Here is a 20,353-nt window from a genome sequence, read left to right as displayed (position 1 = left end):
GGCAAGGTCTGACCAGCGGGAATCGTAAACCGTCTTCCTTTATTTATATTTGCAATATGAAACAAGCTCGCACGAACACACACTCACGCCATCATGGGGGAGGGAGCTGGGACAAGGCCACTTGGCAGTGGGGCTAGGACCCCAGGCCCTGGGAAAGGGCCCAGCCAATCAGATGGGGCCCCTGGAGAGGTAAAGGGGGCTGGCTTCCCAGAGCTAGATGCCCGGTGAGTGCAGGTCTGGGTGAAGGCACCGCCCACTGGCCCGTCACCCACCCACGGTGGACCTGAGCAGAAGGCTGGGCGCGGCGTCTGCAGCGGCCAAAGGACAGTGTGTGCCGGGGCCCGGACCCAGTGCAGCTCCCCTGGGACGGCACCGTACTCTGGTGCCTCCCCGCCCCCCCTCGTACATATATGATATACGTCTCTCCTCTTTCTACGGCACTCTTTATTCTAGGAGGCAAGCTCCACATTCTCTCCTCAGTGCAAACGGGGCAGGGCGGGGCCTCGCCCTGGCACAGCCTCCAGGAGTCCAGAGGAGCACGGGGGACAGGTGTGGGGAGCAAAGGACCCACAAGGGACACACCCTGCCCCCCAGTCCTCGGGGAGGATGGAGGATCAGGCCACCACAGCCCCCGGGCAGCTACCTGGAACAGAAGACTCGCGTGAGAGTCAGGTGGCCCCACCTCCCCACCCCCCCGCCAGGCTGCAGCCACACTCACTGGGGGCCCGGGGAGAGGGGCGCTACTGGGGCCACACCACTGGGCATCGGAGGCAGCTCAAGGGCCTGGGCACTGTCAGGGAGAGGGCACCTGGCAGTCACTCTCTGCTCCTCTGGCCCCCACCCGAGACTGCCCCACTGCTCACCTCTGGCTTGGAGGAAGCCCCACGGGCTCTGGGTTCTTCTCCCCATCCTTGGTCTGAGGGGGTTGCAGGGCCCCAGAGGGGGGGACAGAGGTAGAGGAGTCTCTGGTCGCACTGTGAGGAAGGGCAGTGTGGCTTAACGCGGGCTGCCCTCACCTGTCATCTGCAGAAGCGCTTGCACCTGACCACCTCCAGCTGCTGGGAAGGGGCTCCAGGTGACCAAGTAGATGCTGGGTCACTGCACAGGGGCTCCAGAACACACACGGCCAGGGGTGGGTCATCCCCGGGCAGCAGGCACTCATGGCCCACAGTGCCGGGTGTCCCCTCCCACAAGCCTCCCCCTACGGCCAGGGCCTGGTGCACTCCCACCCTACATGTGCATTCCCGCAAAGGGCCTGCAGAGGGCCGACACAGATACCGCCACACACCAGGCAGCGTTCCGCTGCAAGCAGGAGCCCAGAAGGGAGTGACAGCTCACCTGTCCACTGAGCTGGGGGCAGAGCACACCCCACGCAGGGCGGCCTGGAGGGCCTCAACACTGACCAGGGCCTGGCCGGGGGCTGCGGACAAAGGACAGGCCGCAGCTCAGCCAGCGGCTTCCCTCAAATGCAGACTGTCCACACCCCCATCCCATGCCAGCACCCAAAGTGGCACCTGGGGCCTTTGGAGGGCGGGCGCAGGGGGGCTCACCAGAGGGCTCTGCTACTTTGCTGCCATCTGGAGGCTTGCTGCCGTTTGCAACTTTGCTGCCATCTGCGGCCATCTGAGGTGCTGAGGGGGGAACGGGATCCTGAGACCTGGGAGACAAGAGGAGCCCAAAGGTGTGGCTGAGTCAGCACCCAGCCTGCATGGCCCAGATCTGGGACTGCCCGGCCCGCCCACCCCACCTGAGCTGCCGGGCATCAGGGGTCGGAGGGCTGGTCGGGCTCTGGGCAGGGGGCAGCAGCTCCGCCGCCCTGGAGTCGCAGGGGCCTGGCAGGGCGTCCACAGGCACTGGTGCGAAGGTAGCTGTCCAGCTCGGGCCTGGGCAGTGGGGTGGGGACAGAGGGTGAGCTCAGGGCAGGCAGACACCAGGCCCTGTCCACAAGTGCCCACACTCACCAGGAGGCTGAGGCCCAGAGCTGGGGATGGAGGGGCCACCGCCCTCCTCTTCCTCCTCGTCCTCGTCCTCGTCCTCCTCCTCCTCACTGTCAGTGCTGCCTGCACTCCTGCCCCGGACAGCACCTCATCAGGCATTCACACGGGGACAGCCACAGACCCACTGCAGCCCAGGGCCAGGCAGAGACGATGGCGCAAAGGGACAGGGACGGACTTGGGGGTCACCACAGGGAGGCCAGGGAGCCCAGGGGGAGGATGACGCTGGGAGAGGGGCCAGGTGGGGGACCCTGGGCACCGCATCCCTACTTTCACCTTCACGGCAGGACGGCCCCTCAGGCAGCGCACCAGGACTTGGTCACAGACAGAGCCCAGGCCTGAGTCACCTGTGCCTGTCCCCAGCACCACCTACCCCACAGGCTCCCTCCCCAGGGCCATCCTCGGAAACTCCAGGAAGTAGAGACACATGATTCTTGTCACTGGCACATGCTCAGCCGTGAGAATGACATCTGCATTATAGCTGCTCCAAAAACACTAGTTCAACTTTGGTTTATGGTTTTTGAAACAGGATCTCACTATGGTGCCCCAGGTGGCTTGAAGCTACGGTGATCCTCCCGCCTCACATCTCCCGAGCGCTGGGGTTACAGGCATGCACCACCACACACAGTGACTAGCTGAACAGTGACAAACACACGACCGGTGACAGTGGAGAAACCCTCACCACCTGTATATCCACTGACCGGGGAACAGTTCAGCCAACGAGAGCCACCCTCACTACCCACAGGAAATGTGGGGACGGAACCCTGTGGGTACCCAACCCCTCTATACAACGATGCAGGAGCTGCACAGGATCCACACTTCCTCCCGTATACTCAACCATCCACCCATAACAGCGAATGCAGCGTAACAGTGGCTATACCGTACTGTACAGCACAACCACAAGGAAAGCATCTGCACATGTTTAAAGCGACTGACTTCTTCCCAGTTCTCTCTGGGCCACAGCTGGCTGCATCTGCAGAGGTGGAACTTAGATACAGAGAGCTGACCCGAATGTTTCTAAATTCTTGCATCTATGCCTTTTCAACCAGTTACTGATTAATTGGAAAGAAGTTTATCTGTGTACAATCTAAAATACAACTACATCTCAGCACTTGGTAGACTGAGGCAGGAGGATGATTCGAGTTCGAGGCCAGCCTGGGCTACAAAGTGAGTTCAAGGCCTGCCTGAACTGCATAGGTGAAACCCTGTCTAAAAAAGACAAACTGTAAGTAAATAAAATACAACTACAACATTCAACCACTGAACAAAGAAGGAATTCCATGGCCTGTGAGGCATCTAGTCAAACTCTGACCACAAGCAGACGTCAGTGATGAGGGGCTGGATGCCCCAAGATGAGGAGCAAGACCAAGGCCTGCTGCTCTTGCCACTTCTGCCCTCTGACTTGAGGGCAGTCACACAAGAAAAGGAGACAAAGGCATCTGCACTGGGAAAGGGTAAAACCACCTTTATCCACAGATGACATGATCTTCTGCCTTTTTTTCTGAGATGGAGTCTATGCTGTCCAGGCTGGCCTTGGAATTTTTGATTACACCACTTAAGCCCCTCATGTAGCTGGGCTTACAGGTGTACACCACTCTGCCCCAAAGTTCCATTTAGAATAGCATCAAACAGCTGGGCGTGGTGGCGCATGCCTGTAATCCCAGCACACGGGAGGCTGAGGCAGGAGGATCGTTCCCAGCACGCGGGCGGCTGAGGCAGGAGGATCGTTGCGAGTTCAAGACCAGCCTGGGCTACAAAGTGAGCTCAAGGCCAGCCTGAACTGCATAAGGAGACCCTGTCTCAAAAAAGACCAAAAAAGGGGCTGGGGATTTAGCTCAGCGGCAAAAGCGCCTGCCTGGCAAGCGCAAGGTCGTGAGTTCGGTTCCCGGTACCGGAGAAAAACCAAAACCAAAAAAAAAACATAGGATAGCATCAAACAGAATAAAATACTTAAGAATAAATTTAACAAAAGTAGTACAAACCTAATAGTCTTAAAACATAAAAACAGGGCCAGGGAGATAGCTCAGTGGCACAGCGCCTGCCTGGCAACTGCAAAGTCCCGAGTTCGATTCTCCATACCCAAAAATAAAATAAAAATAAATAAATAAATAAAAACATCAAGGGGCTGGGGATTTAGCTCAGCGGCACAGCGCCTGCCTGGCAAGCACAAGGTCGTGAGTTCATTTCCCAGTACCAGAAAAAAAAAAAAAAAAAAAAAAAACCATTAAAACACTGTGGAAAGAAATTGAAGACCTAAATAAATAGTACAGCACCCTATACTCATGGGTCTGGAGTGAAAATATACTATAAAACAGCAGCACTACCCAAACTGCCCCTGAGTCATTGCCCAAATTCATACTGGAACCCCAGCTGGCTTCCCTGTTGATACTGACAAGCTGACTGTAAAATTCAGGAATCCCAGTCAAAACAATCTTGAAAAAGAAGAACAAGGGTTCCGACTCATTATTTCCTAATTTAAAAACTGACTACAAGATATTGTGATACTGGTATAAGACAGCCTAGCAGAACAGAATAGAGGAACAAAAAGATACCCTGACACACAGGACCAAATGATGTTTTACAAGGGCGCCAAGACCATTCAACAGAGCATCTCTAAGACAAATGGTGCTGAGGAAGCTGGCCACCCACACACAAAGAAGGGTGATGCTGACTGCTACTCACACGGTATGTAACAACCTCAGCATGGAACGAAACCCTCACGATGGCAAGCGGGAACCTGTCCAAAGTCTGTCCACTACAAACCAGCAAAGCAGCAGGTCAGTCATACAATGGGGTACCTGCCACGGCGCAACACAACTTAAGTCCAAGCACCAACCACGAGGCAGGTCTTAGGGTGGGTGTGGGCCAAAGGGGCCAGACACAAAAGGAGACACAAGTGAGCACCCCTCATGAGAAAGGTCCCAAGCACTTCAGTAACACTCAACCTGTACTGCAGGATTACGGCGGCGGGACAGACACATTGCTCTATGGGACAGGGTGTCAGGACAGGGGCCAGCAGAGGGCACCATGGGAAGTGGATACTCCCATTCCTGAGCCTGGGCGCTGCACCATGAGGGTTTCACCTACCACTTAGAAGTTAATACAAGACCCACTGCTCTCCAAATCAAGGCATGGAGCAAAGGTCTGGGTTGCAGGCACAAGCCAGCGCTCACACGAGCAAACCTACATGGCATGAGTGCATCTAAAGTTTCTAGAAAAGCAAAAGCAGTATTAGAACGAGCTGGTTGCAACCCAACCTGAGTGGGTGCAACATGCTCTTGGAATCTCGGCACAGGGCAGCCCAAGCCTGGGGGAACCCACAGGAGAGCTTGTCAGGGGAGCAGTCGCACACTGGCGGAGGAGCACCACTTCCCAGGCTGTCTTCTGCTTTGTAGGTTTCCATCACTGAAAACCGGAAGTGCCCTACCACACACGCGCGGGCACCAACCCACCTTCCCAGTTCGCTCCCACGCTTCCATCCAGAGTCCCCGCACCCCATATGTGCGGGGGCAGCTCACAGATGAGAGGTTGGGGGACTCACCGCACCCCGGGGGGGTGGCCCAAGCGGGCTGCCCTGGTCAGCTGGCTGCCCTGCCAGGCTCCATACTCTCCATCTGACTCCCCGGAGCCGTGGCCCTCCTCATCCTCTTCCTCCTCGTCGTCGTCGAACTGCTGGATGCGGTCCTTGTAGCAGATCTCGAGCAGGTTGGCATTGGGCTGCGGGCACAGGGCGGGCTGTGCTGCTGCGGTCCCCACAGACCTCCAGGTCCTCACAACCCTCCACCCACTGGGGCCCAGGGCAGCAGCACTCACATTCTCGTCATCAGCGTTGAGGGAGAAGGTGATGTTGGCTGTCTTGTCGAAAGGGGCACTAGGAGAGGGGTGAGTGTGCAGTGAGAACACGCCCCCTCCCGCAGCACACAGCTGAGCCTCGCATGCGAGACTCCTGTGTGCAAGCCCCACCAGGAGTCTCCGTAACCCCAGTCCCCACGTCATCACGCCCTGCAGCCACCTGGGGGAGGACGAGACCCTGGCACCCACTCCCAGCAGAACCGAAGGAGCCATTACGGAATTGTGCCACACGCTGCACTACACACAGGGCAGCCACACACACACTGCTCAGTTCATACCCCTAAGGGCAGCATCAGGGTCTCCTCCCAAATGAGAGACAGAGTAAGGCTGAAGCCCAGGCCCCAGGCACAGCCAGCACAAGGCAGGGCATCCCCAGGAAGGGCTCCCCCTGCAGGACAGCCCCACCAGGCAGCACTGCACGCCCGCCACTCCACGGTCACAGCTCCACACGGCCAGGTTCTGCTTGCTCACTTTCTCTTGAAGAGATCCTTTATCCCTCACGCCCAGCGCCATGCGCCCGTCACACTCAGCCTGCCTTTGAGTAGGGCAGGTTGACTTCACCACGCCTTGGACCAACAAGACCAGTGCTGGGTGAGGCTAGGGCCCAGGCCGAGCCACAGCTGCCAGCAGCCTGTCACCAACCCCTCTCCCTGCGCTACCTCACGCTGACCAGCTCTATCCGCCTCAGCCTCCCTGATGTACACAGATCGCACGCCCATCGAGCAGCAGCCATGGGCATGACGATGAAAGCACATGGCACCCAAGAGATGGTGGGTGCTGGCCGTGCCCCCGCCAGCCTCTGTACCTGCTCCCCTCTGGTCTGGCTTCAGGGACCCCCTGGGGCCTGCCCGTGGTAGCAGTGTCTTCTTGTCCGGTGATTACTCCTCACAAATGGTCTTTGGGGCACTGCCCTCCGCTGCCTGCTTCTCTCCAGGGGTGAGACCTGCTCTGCATCCCCCCTAGCACGGGGGATGCCTGTGCCCCTCCTTAGGGCCTTCTTCAGGATGAGGGCTCTGCAGAGCTGGGGCTCCGTCTAGCACCCAAGGCCACAGCCAAACATGCCCAGAAGCCGCATCCCAGTGCAGACAGTGCCCAACCTCGCACAGGGACACACAAGCCGGGGAGAGCTAGCCTCGCACGGGGCACTCACTTCACACTTTCCTCCTGCTCCCCAAACTCCTCGTCGTTAAAGCCGAAGTGGTCAATGAAGGCGGAGGTCATGCGTTGCATCTGGAAGTCCATGAAGGCCTGTGATGGGCACAGAGGCAGGGCTTGGGGGAGCTGGACAGGAAGGGCACGCACACCCCACACCCACACAACCCAAGCCCGCACACCCCAAGCAGCCCGCCCACCTGCTGCAGCACGGCCTCCTCGGGGAAGTTGAACTCCTTGAGCCGGTCGTCCTCATCATCGCTAGAGGAGTGCAGGTGATGGGTGTTCACCTGGAACAGAACAGGCTAGGGTTCAGGGCCGACTATGGCCACAGCCAGGCCAAAGCAAGTGGCTATGGGGAAGGTGGAGAGGGCTCGCGGGGGACACCAAGCCTTACCAGGTCCACGGTGTTCTTCTTGTTGGTCTCGGCTAGGGGTCCTGACACAAACACTTCCCATCGCTCCAGCTGCTCACCTGGCAGCTCTGCACACGGCGGAGGAGGGGACAGTGAGGCGCCTGCCCAGCTCGGCCCGCCTCCTACCCCTTGTGTCCCCGCGCCTCACCCTTCAGCAGCTGCCCCAGCTGCTCAGCGTTCGGCCCCTGCTCCGCATTCTGCACCAAGGCATTGGCCACCCGGGTCAAATGGCCCATGTAGCCCTTCCTTGGGCCACCTCCAGACCTGCAGAGAGCAAGGCCACAGGTGGGTGCCACGCTGGATGCCAAGGCTGCCCCAGCCAAGGCCATGCTCCCCATCCCACTCAGAGGCAGCAGGCGCTCACTGGACACGGTCGTTCTCCTCCCAGGACGTAAGGATCCGCTCCACCAGGCGGCAGTGCTGCAGCAGCTGTGGAGGCAAGAGTGTTGGCTGGGGCCTACACACCTGGGCAGCTAGGACTCGGGACCCTCCTGTAGTAAGTACGGGCCACGTCAGGTGTCAGGCCCTGAGCTGCACACAGGCAAGAGCAGGGCAGAATGGCGCCTGCTGTGCCCAAGTGTGGCTCCTACCACCTGCTCCCCATCTCCCCAGCAGAGAGCACTGGCTGCTCCACGCATGGAGTGTACACACACACACACACACACACACACACACACACACACACACATGCACACACAGCTGCGGAAGGAGATAGGGCAGCCTGCAGGGAAGGCAGTGCTCACATGTTTCAGCACAGGGTTCCGGCCTGGTGTCTCAGAGCTGCTGTTGGGAGGGGGGCCCAAGCTCAGCATGGTGCTCACACACACCTCCACTTGCGTGTGCAGGAAATTGTTGAACACATAGTGGAAGAAGAGGTCCTGGGGAGGGGACACAGGCTGGCACCAGACATGCACAGCACCTGCCACCCATGCCCCGGGCCTGCTGCCCACCCCTGTACCAGCATGGTGTTGGGGACGTCCAGCGCCAGGAGCTCCTGTGTTAGGGCGGCATCATTGGCACTCAGGGCGCTGGCCAGGAGCTTGACCACATGCAGCCGCGTGTTCCCCAGGGGCGGGGCCAGGCTGCCCCACGTCATCTGCAGTGGCTCCAGCTGCGGGGGCAAGGGACACTCAGCTCGTGCAGGCTGCCTTCCCTGTCACTTCCACCTCCCCTCTGGAACACGGACCCCAAGTCCCCTACCTGAAGAGGCTCGAGCAGGAGCTGGTGGAAGTGGGCAAGCTGTGGGCGCAGGGCATGCAGGGCGCCCATGCTGGACACAGCACTATCCAGGGCCCCCTGGGCCAGGAGCTCCAGCTGCCCGTCCACGCTGCTGAAGAAGTTGCTCATGGTCACGGACTCCGACCTGTGGCGGCCCAGACAAGGTAGTGAGCCCAGGGGCCTGCACCCAGTGCCTGGCTATGCTGAGGACTCATCTCGAGCAAAGCCAGCAGTGCGGGTGCGGTATGGGGTGGGGGCTTGATGCAGCCCAGGGAGGCCTGAGGGCTGGGCCTGGAATCTGATGCCGCCAAACCCACCCTGCCCAGCATTCAGTGCAACAGGAGTCTCAGCACCGCCCTGACTGGCAGGAGCCGCACAGGCAGAACAGGGGCCATCCCAGCCACAGCCTCACCTGGGCCGCCTGGGCTCCAGGAGAGTGAGCAGCACCTGGATCCCGCTGACCAGGACAGACTGGCTCGGCTCCCCCTCGAACATGTTGCTCAGCAGCTGCTCAATGGTCTCCTGCCTGGGGTGGGGGCAGCGCCGTCAGCGGCCCGGCTCCTGAGACAGACCCCTCCCTGCCCAGGCAGCCCACAAACCCACTTCTCCAGAGTGGCCAGCAGCTGGTCGGGCTCCGGGCTGTCCTGGCCTTGCATCATCTGTTCCCGGCTCAAGCGAATGATGTCACACAGAGACTGAGACGCGTTGGAATGTTGCTGGGGAGGGCAAGACAGGTCAGGGCCCCCAGAAGGGACAGAGAAGGGCAGTCACACAGACAGGGACATGTGCTGCCAAGACAGAGCACAGAGGCACCAAGGGTTTTCAGTGGAGACATCCACACACACACAGCACCATGTACAACGGTGTCAGCAGCTGTCACCTTGAAGGGTAAAGCATGGTCTGCCCATGCTGGGAGTATTACTCAGCCAGGAAAAGTAATAAGCCATTGCCCCTGCCACCTGAGGATAAACCTTTTTCCCCCAGTGCTTGGGACCAAGCCCAGGGCCTCAGGCAAGTGCTTCCTACTGAGCTACATCCTCAGCTTGAGGATGGATCAAGGAACATCAAGCCAAGGGAAGAGACCAGGCACAGATGAGGCAGCACATGCTTCTACTTATACAAAGTGTGCAAAGTGGCCAACTGCAGAGACAGAGTGGCCTGGCTACAGGGACACGGGCGGTGACTGTGTCAACAGCCACCAATGGCCACGGCCTCTCGCTGGGAACGTGGAAAGTATTTTAACTCTGAGGTGGTAACAATCACAGGACACTGTGAATACACGGAAAACTACTGAATTATAATCTTACGGTGGTCAGTACATCATTAACATCTCAAGGAAGCTATGTTTAAAAAGGGCAAAAGAATAAAGTAAAATAGAGCACTGAGCCTAACCCAGCAGGTAGTGGGCAGTGCTCGGCCTCCCACCATGCCCTCCCGGGACTCAGGGTGACGCAGCGGGCCGCTCAGCCTGCACACAGCTCAGTGTATACGGAAAGGTATGCATGCTCAGGGTCAGTGCCCCCATGTGCCTGCACAGCGTGTGCACATATGGGGCAGAAGCCAGGGCAGGGGCTTGTCTGCTAAAGGATGTGTACAGGACAGGGTGCGGGGGTGAAGGCAGCAGGGAACGCCCCGGCACTCACATTGTCATCCTTTGATGGGTGGATCTGCTCGATCAGCCGCTGGACGATCTTCTCCTCATTGAGCCACTGGGGACAAGAACGCAGGGGCTATGGTGGGTGCCCGGCCCCATGCCCACCCACCCAGCCCCACTGGACCTAGCTCACAGTGAAAACATCCTGCCGCAGCTGGGGCCGCTCCACACAGGTAAGCAGGCGCAGCAGGAGGTCCATGATGGCTGAGGTGCCGATGTGCCGCAGCAGCAGGTCCACAAAGTCGTCCTTCTTGCGCAGGAAAGACACGAGCTAGAGGCAGAGAGCCGAGTCACACACAGGCCCAGCCCCCGGCCCCATGCCCACCCCAGTGGAGAGGGAAGCACACCTGGTCTGTCTTGCGGTTGATGAGGATGCCCATGACCTTGCTGAAGAAGCTGGCCAGCAGCGGGTTGAGGCTGTCGCTGCTCTGCAGGAAGCCATAGAGCCGGTTCAGGAGGGACTCGTCTGCACCCAGGGCATCGTTAATCTGGGGCACGTCTGAGGTGAGGATCTCACAGGCCACACTGGGGTACCTGGCAGGACAGCACAGGGACAGAGCAGGACTCTTCACCCCGCCCAGCTCTTCTCCCACGCCGTCCCTAGCCTCCCCAAGTAGCCTCGGTAGCCACCACCCCAGACGGCATGGACTGAGCCTGGCCTCGGGTTCACTTCCCACCCTGCCCCTCCTGGCTCTCCTGGTGTCTGGCCCACGCACTGCCCCAGCTCAGTGATGCTCCTGGGTCACCATCTGAGCTTCCATGCCCAGGGCAACCTTCCCGAACCTCCCATTTCATGTCCCTGCCTCCCTTCTGCAGACACAAGGAGCCCAACAACCCAAGTGAAGAGCTGCTGTACCCAGGGTGCCCTACGGGACCGCAGTCTGCTCTGGGTTTAAACCACAAACTCTGGAAGGCATCTCAGGTGCCCCTCCCCACAACTAGACTCCCTGGGGCAGGGCAGGTACCAGCAGGGCACAGGTGGCGAGATGGGGACAGCCAGGTAGACAGTGCACACCTGTCATCTCAGCTACCTGGAAGGGTGAGGGAAGACTCCTAGATCAATGTCAGCCTGGGCAACTTAGCAAGTCTTGCCTCAGAAACAAAGGACTGGGGTTGTAGTTCAGTGGTGGAGTGCTCGCCTGGCAGAGCAAGGCCCTGGGTTCCACTCCCCAGTACCATGAAGGAAAGAGCCCAGCCCACCGCCCACGGGACGCAGATGAAGTGAGTGTGAATGGACACCTGGGCCGAGAGGGGCCAGGCGGTGGGAGGGCCTCTGGCAAGTATCAGGAGGCACAGGAGCACTGCTGGCACGGCCTCGCAGAGCCCCCACGACCATGGGCACTGGGGATGAGGAACACCCCGAGCCCAGGAGACCCTCACCATGCTCCCAGGCCCCCACATAGCCCTAGGCACAGCCCCGCGCACTTCCCAGGACCAGCACCCAGACCGCACCCCTCCTCCCCCCAAGAAGCGAAGCACTGGCAGAAGGAGCCTCTGAGGCTCCTTGCACGAAGCTAACATAACAGAGAACGACAAAGGGCAGACACAGCCTGCCACAGGGGCTGCTGTGGGGAGCACCCGGGCCTGGCATCGTCAGGGGCGGTCTTGGTACAGCCTTGCTACCCTCTCTCAGTGAGGGAGAGACAGTGACCTTTCTCCACCAGGGCTGGAATGAGTCTCCAGAGAATTACACTGGGAAACAGCCACTCCCAAAAGGTCCCCACTGCGTGACGCATTTTGTAACGCTGTTCAAATGACAGAACCATACAAGTAGGGCTGAGGTGAGACCATCTGCCTAGCATGCATGAAGCCCAATTCATTTCCCAGCACCAAACAAACAAAAATCACTGCATAACTGGGGACAGACATGGCCGCTAAGGGTCAGAGAGGAGGTGTGCGGATGGCGGGTGTGGTTGTGAGCCATGGTGACAGAAGTGTTCTGGATGTCACTTCGGGGTGGACACACGAGCCTCTGAAGGTGAGAATAACTCCACACACACAAGTGAGTCACAGAACACGGGGCCGCGTCTGAACCACTGCTGGGTACCCTGTACCCACCCTACTGTAATTTTGCAAAATGTCACCACTCGGGGGGTAGTGGCCAGCAAGGGCTCAGGATCTATTATTTCCTACACCTGTGTTACGACTGCACACTCATCCCGACAAAGACTTCAACCGGGAAAAAAAAACCCCGGTATGGTAGTTTGCATCTACAATCTCAGTATCCAGCAGACCGAGGCAGGAGAAACGTGAATTTCAAGTACTGCCTGAAAAACAACAAACCAAAAAAGAAACAAAAACAAAAACAAAAAAAAACACCACACACTAGGAAAAGAAGCAGGGTGACGACTGACAAGTGAAATGACACCGGCAAGACACGCCTCCGCGGCGGGCTGCAGAAGACACCGCCAGTGCTGCAGAACCCCGCCCCACCGAGCTTTCTAAAGAACCATGACACAGAGCACAGTGGAGTCTGCACCTGGCACTGTGGAAACCCGGGAGGGCAATCCCTGCCTCAGCATCCCAGCCCCAACCCAGGCTCCGCAGTGCACGGCGGGCGGAGGACTCACTTGTAGCGCAGCCGCTCCTCACCACTGGCCGGAGGCTCCTGGGTGACCCAGGCCACCATGGCCTGCAGGTGCGGTGGCTGCAGCAGGAAGTCCAGCAGCTTTCGGTTGACAACCTTGCACTCCTGCAGCACGTCCTCCTCATCTAGCAGCTCGGGCAGGCTCAGGTCCTCCCGCTCCAGCAGCGTGTCCAGGTGCGAGCTTGTGTGCAGGTCAAACTTCCAAAACATGGCGCCCTACAGGCAGAGGGCACAGTCTGCATGTCACACGCAACCCCTAGGTGCTCTGCTGCAGGCGCCAGCCCAGCTCCACCCGCAGGGCAAGTCTGGCCCCTGCTGGCGTGTCCCAGCTCACACATGCTGGATGTGCCCACTGAACTCCAGGGACCTTCACCCCACCACCTCAGCCTTCAAGCCATCTCCTGAGAACCTCTGTCTGCCCTCGACCCCAGGCCTGGTGAAGTCCTCAATGGGAACCACGAAGCGTCTGAAAGGAGAGGCCAGCCACAGTAAAGAGTGACCTCAGCTCCTGCCCCCACCAGTCTGGGCTCACTGCTCTATACTGACAGGGATATTCCAGGGACACGGCTTGAACTCCTGGCCTCAGACTCACTTCAACCTGTATTTGCCGAACAAATTCAAATGCCCCATGACCTCTGGTGCACAGCGGCTGCCCAGCCCAGTAAATCATCCAGGCCGCCGCTGCGGGGTGTGGGGAGGCAGCAGGGGGAAGAGAGGAAGTCTGCGCATCTTGAGGCTGTGGCCGTTGCCTGGACACCAGACACACAAACACACCCCAACCACCCTCTCAGCACCACACACCCAGGCCAGGGCAGGGCGGCTCCCAGAACAGCCTCAGGCTGGGGACAGGGCTGTCAGCCTAGAGAGGAGCACAGTGAGCTGCTAACCTTGGGCCCCTCAGCCCCCGTCACAGGTAACTCACTGGTGACGGGAGAGGCATACACTGTACCAACAGAGGATGGGTGGTGTCGTCCCAAGCTGCCATCCAACACTGTTGCATTGTTCCTCGTACAAACCCTACAAGGAGGTGGGCATGATGGCCCACACTTATAATCCCAGCACTAGAGAGGCTGAGGCAGGCGGATTGCTAGCTCAAGGCCAGCCTGGGCAGCACAGCAAGTTTGACAACAGTCTGAGCAAAAACAAAAGAAAAAGTCCCACAAGGCTTCTGAAACCATCAACAGCAGCCCCAACCTGGTCTCGTGGCTGCTTGCTCACCAATATGCCCTGCGCACACCATAGCCAAGCCCCACAGCCCCACTGAACCGTCATCACCCCGCCACACGGCACAGGGAAACCGAGCCACGGCCAGCGGGCAGCATCCGAGCGCCTCACAGGCCGCTTCTGCCCCAGGGGGCTGGGGTGCCCATGCTGAGGTCTGCAGACGCCGGTCCCTCTCTCAGAGCCCTTTGGTCTCTTCCTCTCCTGTCCTTCAGGTGCAGCTCCCCTCTGCACAGCCTCCGCAGTCCATCCAGGCTGCCCACCAGCGACCTGAGCAACTGCTGCCCCCAGGCTTGGGACAGGGCTGTGCTCGGCACAGAACGGGACCGGCTGTGGCTCCGGAGGTCCTGGCTGCCCCCCATCCCTGCCTCACCTGCAGCCAGGGCCAGGCCAGCTGGCACCAGCACCGCAGCAGGAGACTCCCTCTCTTCTGTGCACTCCTGTGGCAGGGGGACCACTCGAAGACTCTGCCATGGGCTCATGACCCTGACAGTGCAGCTGGACCAGCATGACCTACCTCTGCCCACCCAGCCATTCTCCAACCTGGTACGGGCACCATCCAGGCACTGCTGACACCTCCCTGCCCCACCTGAGCCCACCCACACCTCGCTGCCTCTCCAGTCATTCCTCTGCATAGCCTCCTGCGCCCAGTATCAGCGGGAAAGCCACCCTAGCCACGCTCGCACTTGCGCCAGCCAAGCCAGCCTGCTTGCTGTTCTAGAGCAATAAAAGCTTGGGTCCACCTCAGTGCTCTGTCTCGATATTAGTTTCTTCTCATCCTTTGGATGTTCTGCAAAGCACTCTGTAGGGAGGCTTCCCCAGGCAGCCCAGCCCAGGAGCCCCAACTCTGTCTACTGCTCCATGGCGGCTCCCTGGCATGTGACTGTGGCAGCTGGCCGGCACTTCCCGCTGTCTGGAACATCTCTACTGCTGGGCAGTGTTGCTCCCATACCCAGTGTGGACTCCAAGGTTTGTGCTTCAGAATCTTCCTTGCTAGGCTCCCATGGGAGCCTGCGGGCAGCCCAGGCACAGAACCTGGACTAGGCACTAATTGCTCACAAGTGTGAGCTGGAGGACACACTCACCTCCAAACCACGCTGCCTCGAGGGCCCTCTAAGGTCAGGGAGTCAATAACGTGAAACCTCTCCCTGCCCTGGGGCCTGTCTCCTCCCAGCCACAGGAGGGAGGCTGGGCAGAGAGGTGTGAGATCACCCAGGGACAGCCTGTCCCCGGGAAGGGCAGACTCCAGCTCCTGGCACAAGGAGGAGGAAACAAGCTCGGTGCACAGCAGAACGGAACTCCCAATTCGGGGAGCGGGGTGCATTAGACCTCCTCTGGGATCCTTCCCTACTTTCCTATCCCCCTTGGTGATGAGGACCAGGCATCTGGTCACAGATAAGCCTCCCTGCCACGGATGAGGAAACTGAGGCTTAGCCAAGGTGACTCAGTGACCCGACTCAAAGCACACTGACAGTGGGGGTGGGGTGGGGATGTTTCCTGGCCTGAGTGTACCTGGGACCACAGTAATCTCAAGGGACAACTGCCAAATTAATCACGACTGCTGACTTCCGCCCACAGCCCAGGCAGCGGGAAGTACCATGAGGCTGAGCTGGTCAATGCAAGCCTCCTTCTACATGGGAGGCCAGCAGGTCACACAGCAGCCTGAGCCCCACAACAAGCCAGGCACAAAGAGCCACAAGTTGTGTAGGCCCATGTATATGAACTGGCAGCAGGCAGATCCACAGAGACAGAGAGCAGAGATTTTCAGGGACTTGCGGGGACAAGGAACAGTTCTGTTTTGGTTTTTAAACGTGAAAGGCAAAAGATTTTTACTGCTGGCCAGCCTCTTCAGAGTCTCTTCTCTGAAAAAAAAGAATGTGTTTTTTTAAATGTTCTAAAATGTGTGAGAAAATGAAAATAAATTGAATGTGGCAATAGCTCCAGAAAGTTGTGAATGTACTACAAACCACTAAACTGTGCGCTTTAAACGGATTAATTCTATGGCACATGAATTGTATCTCAATTAAAACTGTTACCAAAGAAACAAAAGCTGCCCACAGCCACCATTTTCTGAGGTCAGGCCCAGGCCCTGTACTATGTCCCAACCACCCCAGCACTGCCAAGGTGCCAGCTAGGCGGCAGGGCTGAGGCCCACAAGGCTCTGCTCTGAGAGCTCACAGGTCACCTCTTCCTAAGCTCTGCACAGCAGAGAGGACCTCATGGGGACAGGCAGGGACACCAAGCCAACACCTGAGGGAAGCCCAGGGACCCACACTTGCAGTACCTCATCTCCTGCACACCAGGACAAGGGGAAGAACTCTGAGTGCTCTCATTCGGCAACAGAGTCCCATTCGGAAAAGGAACCCAGATGGCCGGGCGGGGCGCGCACGCCTGTCATCCCAGCACTCGGGAGGCTGAGGCAGGAGAGTCGCTGCAAGTTCAAGACCAGCCTGGGCTACAAAGTGAGCTCAAGGCCAGCCCGAACTGCATAGCGAGACCCTGTCTCAAAAAGACAAAATGACATAACATAACATGACATAACATAAATAAAACAAATGCATATGGAAAAGGAACCCACAGGAGAACAGCACAGAGCACCAGAGGCAGAGCCAGGACTCTGCATCTTCCAAGGCTGTGATACACCACAGAAATTCCCACAAGCCAGGCCCCCACTGAACCCCACAGCTCCAAGCACCATCTTCAACTTGCACCCTGGGCATCAGCAAGAGGGAGGCTGCACGCATGCTCACTCTTTTTTTTTTTTTTTTCCAGTACCAAGAATCGAACTCACGACTTTACGCTTGCCAGGCAGGCACGTGCCGCTGAGCCAAATTCCCATCCCCCGTGCTTGCTCTCTTAACTGGTGAGCCTGGCTGGGCACGTGGCTCCTCCGAGCCTTGTTTCCTCAGCTGTGAGATAAGCTGAAATAAGCAGGTGATTCAGATTCAGCAGGACCCTCTAGACCATCCCCGAGACTGTGTCCGACACTCCTGAGCAGGACAAGCAGGACACAGTCGCTACCCCAAGGCCAACAGTACTCAAAACAGAAAAACAGGACAGACGCTTGACATTTGCCAAGGGACTCTGGTACTTTTCCTCAGATCATTCACTCAGGCAAGCACCACACACCCCGCCACCCCCACCCTCACAACTTTCAGCAACTTCAAGAAAGCGGAAGTGGCTGCCACTGGTTTTCAGAGACCGTTTGAAAACCATGACTGGCTGCAAAAGGAAGGGGAAATTGTAACTGAGAAAGGTCCCCATTAGAAACGCACACTGCCTCTGCTTCTCCTGCCAGCCCTCCTCCATCACCTCTGCTTTCTCACTTGGTGTGCTGTTCCCAGCTTCTGACACCAGCCGCCCCCTCAGGGGGCTTCCAGCCCCTTCCCCAGCCCACACAAGACTGCGCCACAGCTTCCCCTGTTCCTACTGCTGCTCCTGTCCCTCCAAACACAGCTCTGCCTGCCAGGTTGCTGCTTTACCTGCCAACCCTTCTTTATCTCTGCTGGCTCCCAAGAACCTAGAAATGGAGCAAAGGATACAGGGGCCCTGGAAGGGCCTCCAGGGGCAACCAGCTGAGCTGCCCCAAGGCTCAGCATCCCAACAGCCCACAAGCTGGCCAGCAGTCCTGCGAGGGAAACCAGCTACCAGCAGCAGGCCTGCCATCACCCAGATCCTTAAAAGGCTGCGCCCTCAGAGATAGCAAAACCATGTCCCATTCACTTCTCAACACCAGGCCAGCTCTCAGCCAACCTGGAAACGGGCAGTGAGCACCCCATTCTAAGAATGGGGAGAGGGGGTAAAGAACCTTGCCACCGGAGCCCTGCATGCACAGCTAGGGAACCCGCCACCACCCTGACAAGCTAGGAGCTGGGAGCATGCTTTGGGAAGAAAAGACCACTGAGAGGAGAAGGACTGAAGGACACAGGGCTAACAGGCTGGCACTTTGCCATTTACAGGAAAAACTGAGAATGGATCTCTAGTCAGAGGATCAGCAAGGTCCCTCCCCCACCCCCACCCCAGAACCACTCTCCCAGGCAGGATTGTCAGCTCTGGCCCAAACCCAGGGGATAAAGTTATTAGGAACCAGAGACCAGAAACACAGGCCAGGCTGGGGACATACCTCACTGGCACAAGTGCCTGCCTGAGAAGTGCAAGGTCCTGAGTTCAATTCCCGGTACCAAAAAAAAAAAAAAAAAAAAAAAAAAGAATAAAAAGAAAAGAAACAGACACAGGCTCACACTAGGATTCATCACCTGGACTGGTCACAGGACTAGAGGAAAAAAGGGGAATGACCTGCAAATATTGCCCTTGCAAAACAGACACAGCAGAGTAAACGTCACAGTGTGATCTGAGGTCCAGGTCTGGGTTCAAGCCTTTTTTTTCCTTGGTACTTGAGATCAGATCAAGCCCAGGGTCTTCTCACTGAGCTATATATATCTCCAGCTATTTATTTACTTGCTTACTTTTTAATTGTGAGAGAAGATCTCACTAAGTCACAAAGTTGCCAAAACTGGGCATGAATTTGTAATTCTCCTGCCTCAGCCTCCCAGAGTGCCAGATTACAGGCTGGATTCAAATCTTATCTCTCCAAATGGAAATCTGTGTGGCCTAGACCAAGAACTTAACCCCTGAGCTCAGCTTCCTCATCTGGAAAAACTCACAGATGGGTTACGGTAGAGCGGCACTTCCCAGGTGTGAAAGAAAACCCTAGCCCAGCATTAAGGGGACCCAAACTGGGCAATCCATGCCACGGTCTCCACTTGAGCAGGCCACCCGAGCGGCTCCCCTTGCGTCTTGCTGCCAAGTCATACACATGGACTTGTGCCCACCTGACTGTCCTCAGCCTTACCTGCACTGTCCCTCCAGCCTCCCCAGCTCCCTGCTGCCCACCTCCTCCCAGTCCTCAGGAAGCCTCCACGTGTCCTCCCGTAGCATCCCCTAAGTCACCTTAGGGCAGCGTCTGAGCCTCAGCTCTGTGACAGGATCTGCCTGTTCAGGCATCTGCCTCTCCCCAGACGACGCCAGTTTCCCAGAATTTAGCATATGGCCAGGCCCAGAGCTCAAGCACTTGTTGGATAAGTGAAAACTGAAGCCAGTGGGGGAAGATGATCTGGGGAGGTCACTTGGCCATGAGTCCTGAGGGGAGAAAAAAAGGGGAGGGGAGATGAGCAGGTTCACCAATGAGAAGATACATACATGACCCAATGAAAGCGGATGGACAAAAAGAAGTGAACACACAGCACCAGCTGCAACAAGCAATACTGCAGAGTGTCTCTCCACCAGCACCCTTACATTTGGGACTGGTAGGTAGCACTGTAGCGAGGGGCCTGGCCTGACCTCCGAAGACACTGGTCGACATTCCCCATTGGCTGTCACCATGTCCACCCTCTAGACGCTGAGTGTGTCCCTTCCCCAGTCATGAAAGGTCCTCAGCCGAGAACCAACACAATATACATCCCAAACCGAACAGCTACTGCCTCACATACACACCGTGCCTCCTGTCCTGCACAGAAATCTACAAACACCGCACCCATCCCCAGAACCACCCTCTGTGGAGAGCCTGGAGCATGGTAACTTGTGTACGGTCTCACCGCTTGGAAAGGCAGACCAGGACTCAAACCTGGGTCTAGCTGAAGAAAGATTCACTCAAACCAGTGAGCCTCACTGCTTCCTGATAACCCCGACCTAAACCTAGTTACTGAGTTTGAGCAAAATGACGTGCAATGGGCAAGTTTAAAAACCAAAACCAAAAAATCCAGCATGGGCCGGGGCTGTAGTGACTCAGTGGTAAAGCATCCACCCGGCATATACGAGGACGTGGGTTCCATCCCCAGCGCTGCAAGAGAAGGAGCAAAGAGCACGGCCTTTCCAACAGCACAAACCAGCTCCAGCCCCCACCCCACACTCCCAGGCAGGTGGCACGGCGCGGCGGGCACTTGCACGCGCGCTGTGCGCACCGCCATGTGGGAAGTGCACGCAAAGCACCCAACGTGCTCTCCAAGCGGCCTCAGGTCTCTGCAACAGCCGCCGGGGCAGAACCTCACTCCCGGTGGGGACCGACACACACACAGCTTCCTTTCCGGAAACGCTGGACGGCAGAGCCTGCGTCCTCGGTGGAGGAGCACAGGTGGGCAAGAGTGGTCACACCAGCGGGCACACTCACGGCCCCGGCAGGCACGCAGCCGGCCGCGCGTCCTCACCCCCAACCAACGCTCCCGCTCTCAACGGCACGCCCCGCCGCCCCCCAGGTGCCCACC

General features: G+C 58.0%; 1 protein-coding gene across 3 annotated transcripts; it reads right to left on the bottom strand.

The window, feature by feature from the left end:
- Nucleotides 1–22: 22 nt before the first annotated feature.
- Nucleotides 23–19,232, bottom strand: Ppp6r1 (protein phosphatase 6, regulatory subunit 1). 3 transcript variants are annotated; one of them, XM_013509240.1, is made up of 24 exons: nt 19,044–19,232; nt 12,856–13,088; nt 10,633–10,819; nt 10,419–10,556; nt 10,275–10,340; nt 9,235–9,347; nt 9,044–9,157; nt 8,614–8,776; nt 8,372–8,524; nt 8,157–8,291; nt 7,778–7,842; nt 7,562–7,677; nt 7,396–7,481; nt 7,199–7,288; nt 6,997–7,094; nt 5,808–5,865; nt 5,536–5,711; nt 1,962–2,068; nt 1,748–1,883; nt 1,551–1,657; nt 1,339–1,420; nt 864–974; nt 719–790; nt 23–643 (listed from the first exon to the last, which is right to left on the bottom strand). In XM_013509240.1, the coding sequence occupies exons 1-24, from the start codon at nt 19,137–19,139 to the stop codon at nt 640–642; spliced, it is 2,706 nt and encodes a 901-aa protein (XP_013364694.1). In that variant the 5' UTR covers nt 19,140–19,232; the 3' UTR covers nt 23–639. The 3 variants fall into 3 exon arrangements, with proteins under 3 accessions (XP_013364694.1, XP_013364696.1, XP_013364695.1); XM_013509242.1 differs by lacking the exon at nt 19,044–19,232 and adding an exon at nt 13,465–14,114 and having other exon boundaries at nt 1,515–1,657; XM_013509241.1 differs by lacking the exon at nt 719–790 and having other exon boundaries at nt 1,515–1,657.
- Between the last annotated feature and the right edge of the window lie 1,121 nt (nt 19,233–20,353).

The sequence above is a fragment of the Chinchilla lanigera genome, unplaced genomic scaffold (assembly GCF_000276665.1).
Source record: "Chinchilla lanigera isolate Chin_1 unplaced genomic scaffold, ChiLan1.0 scaffold00166, whole genome shotgun sequence".
NCBI lineage: Eukaryota > Metazoa > Chordata > Mammalia > Rodentia > Chinchillidae > Chinchilla > Chinchilla lanigera.
Note: the sequence above shows the minus strand (reverse complement) of the source record. Positions and strands in the feature narration are given on the sequence as shown.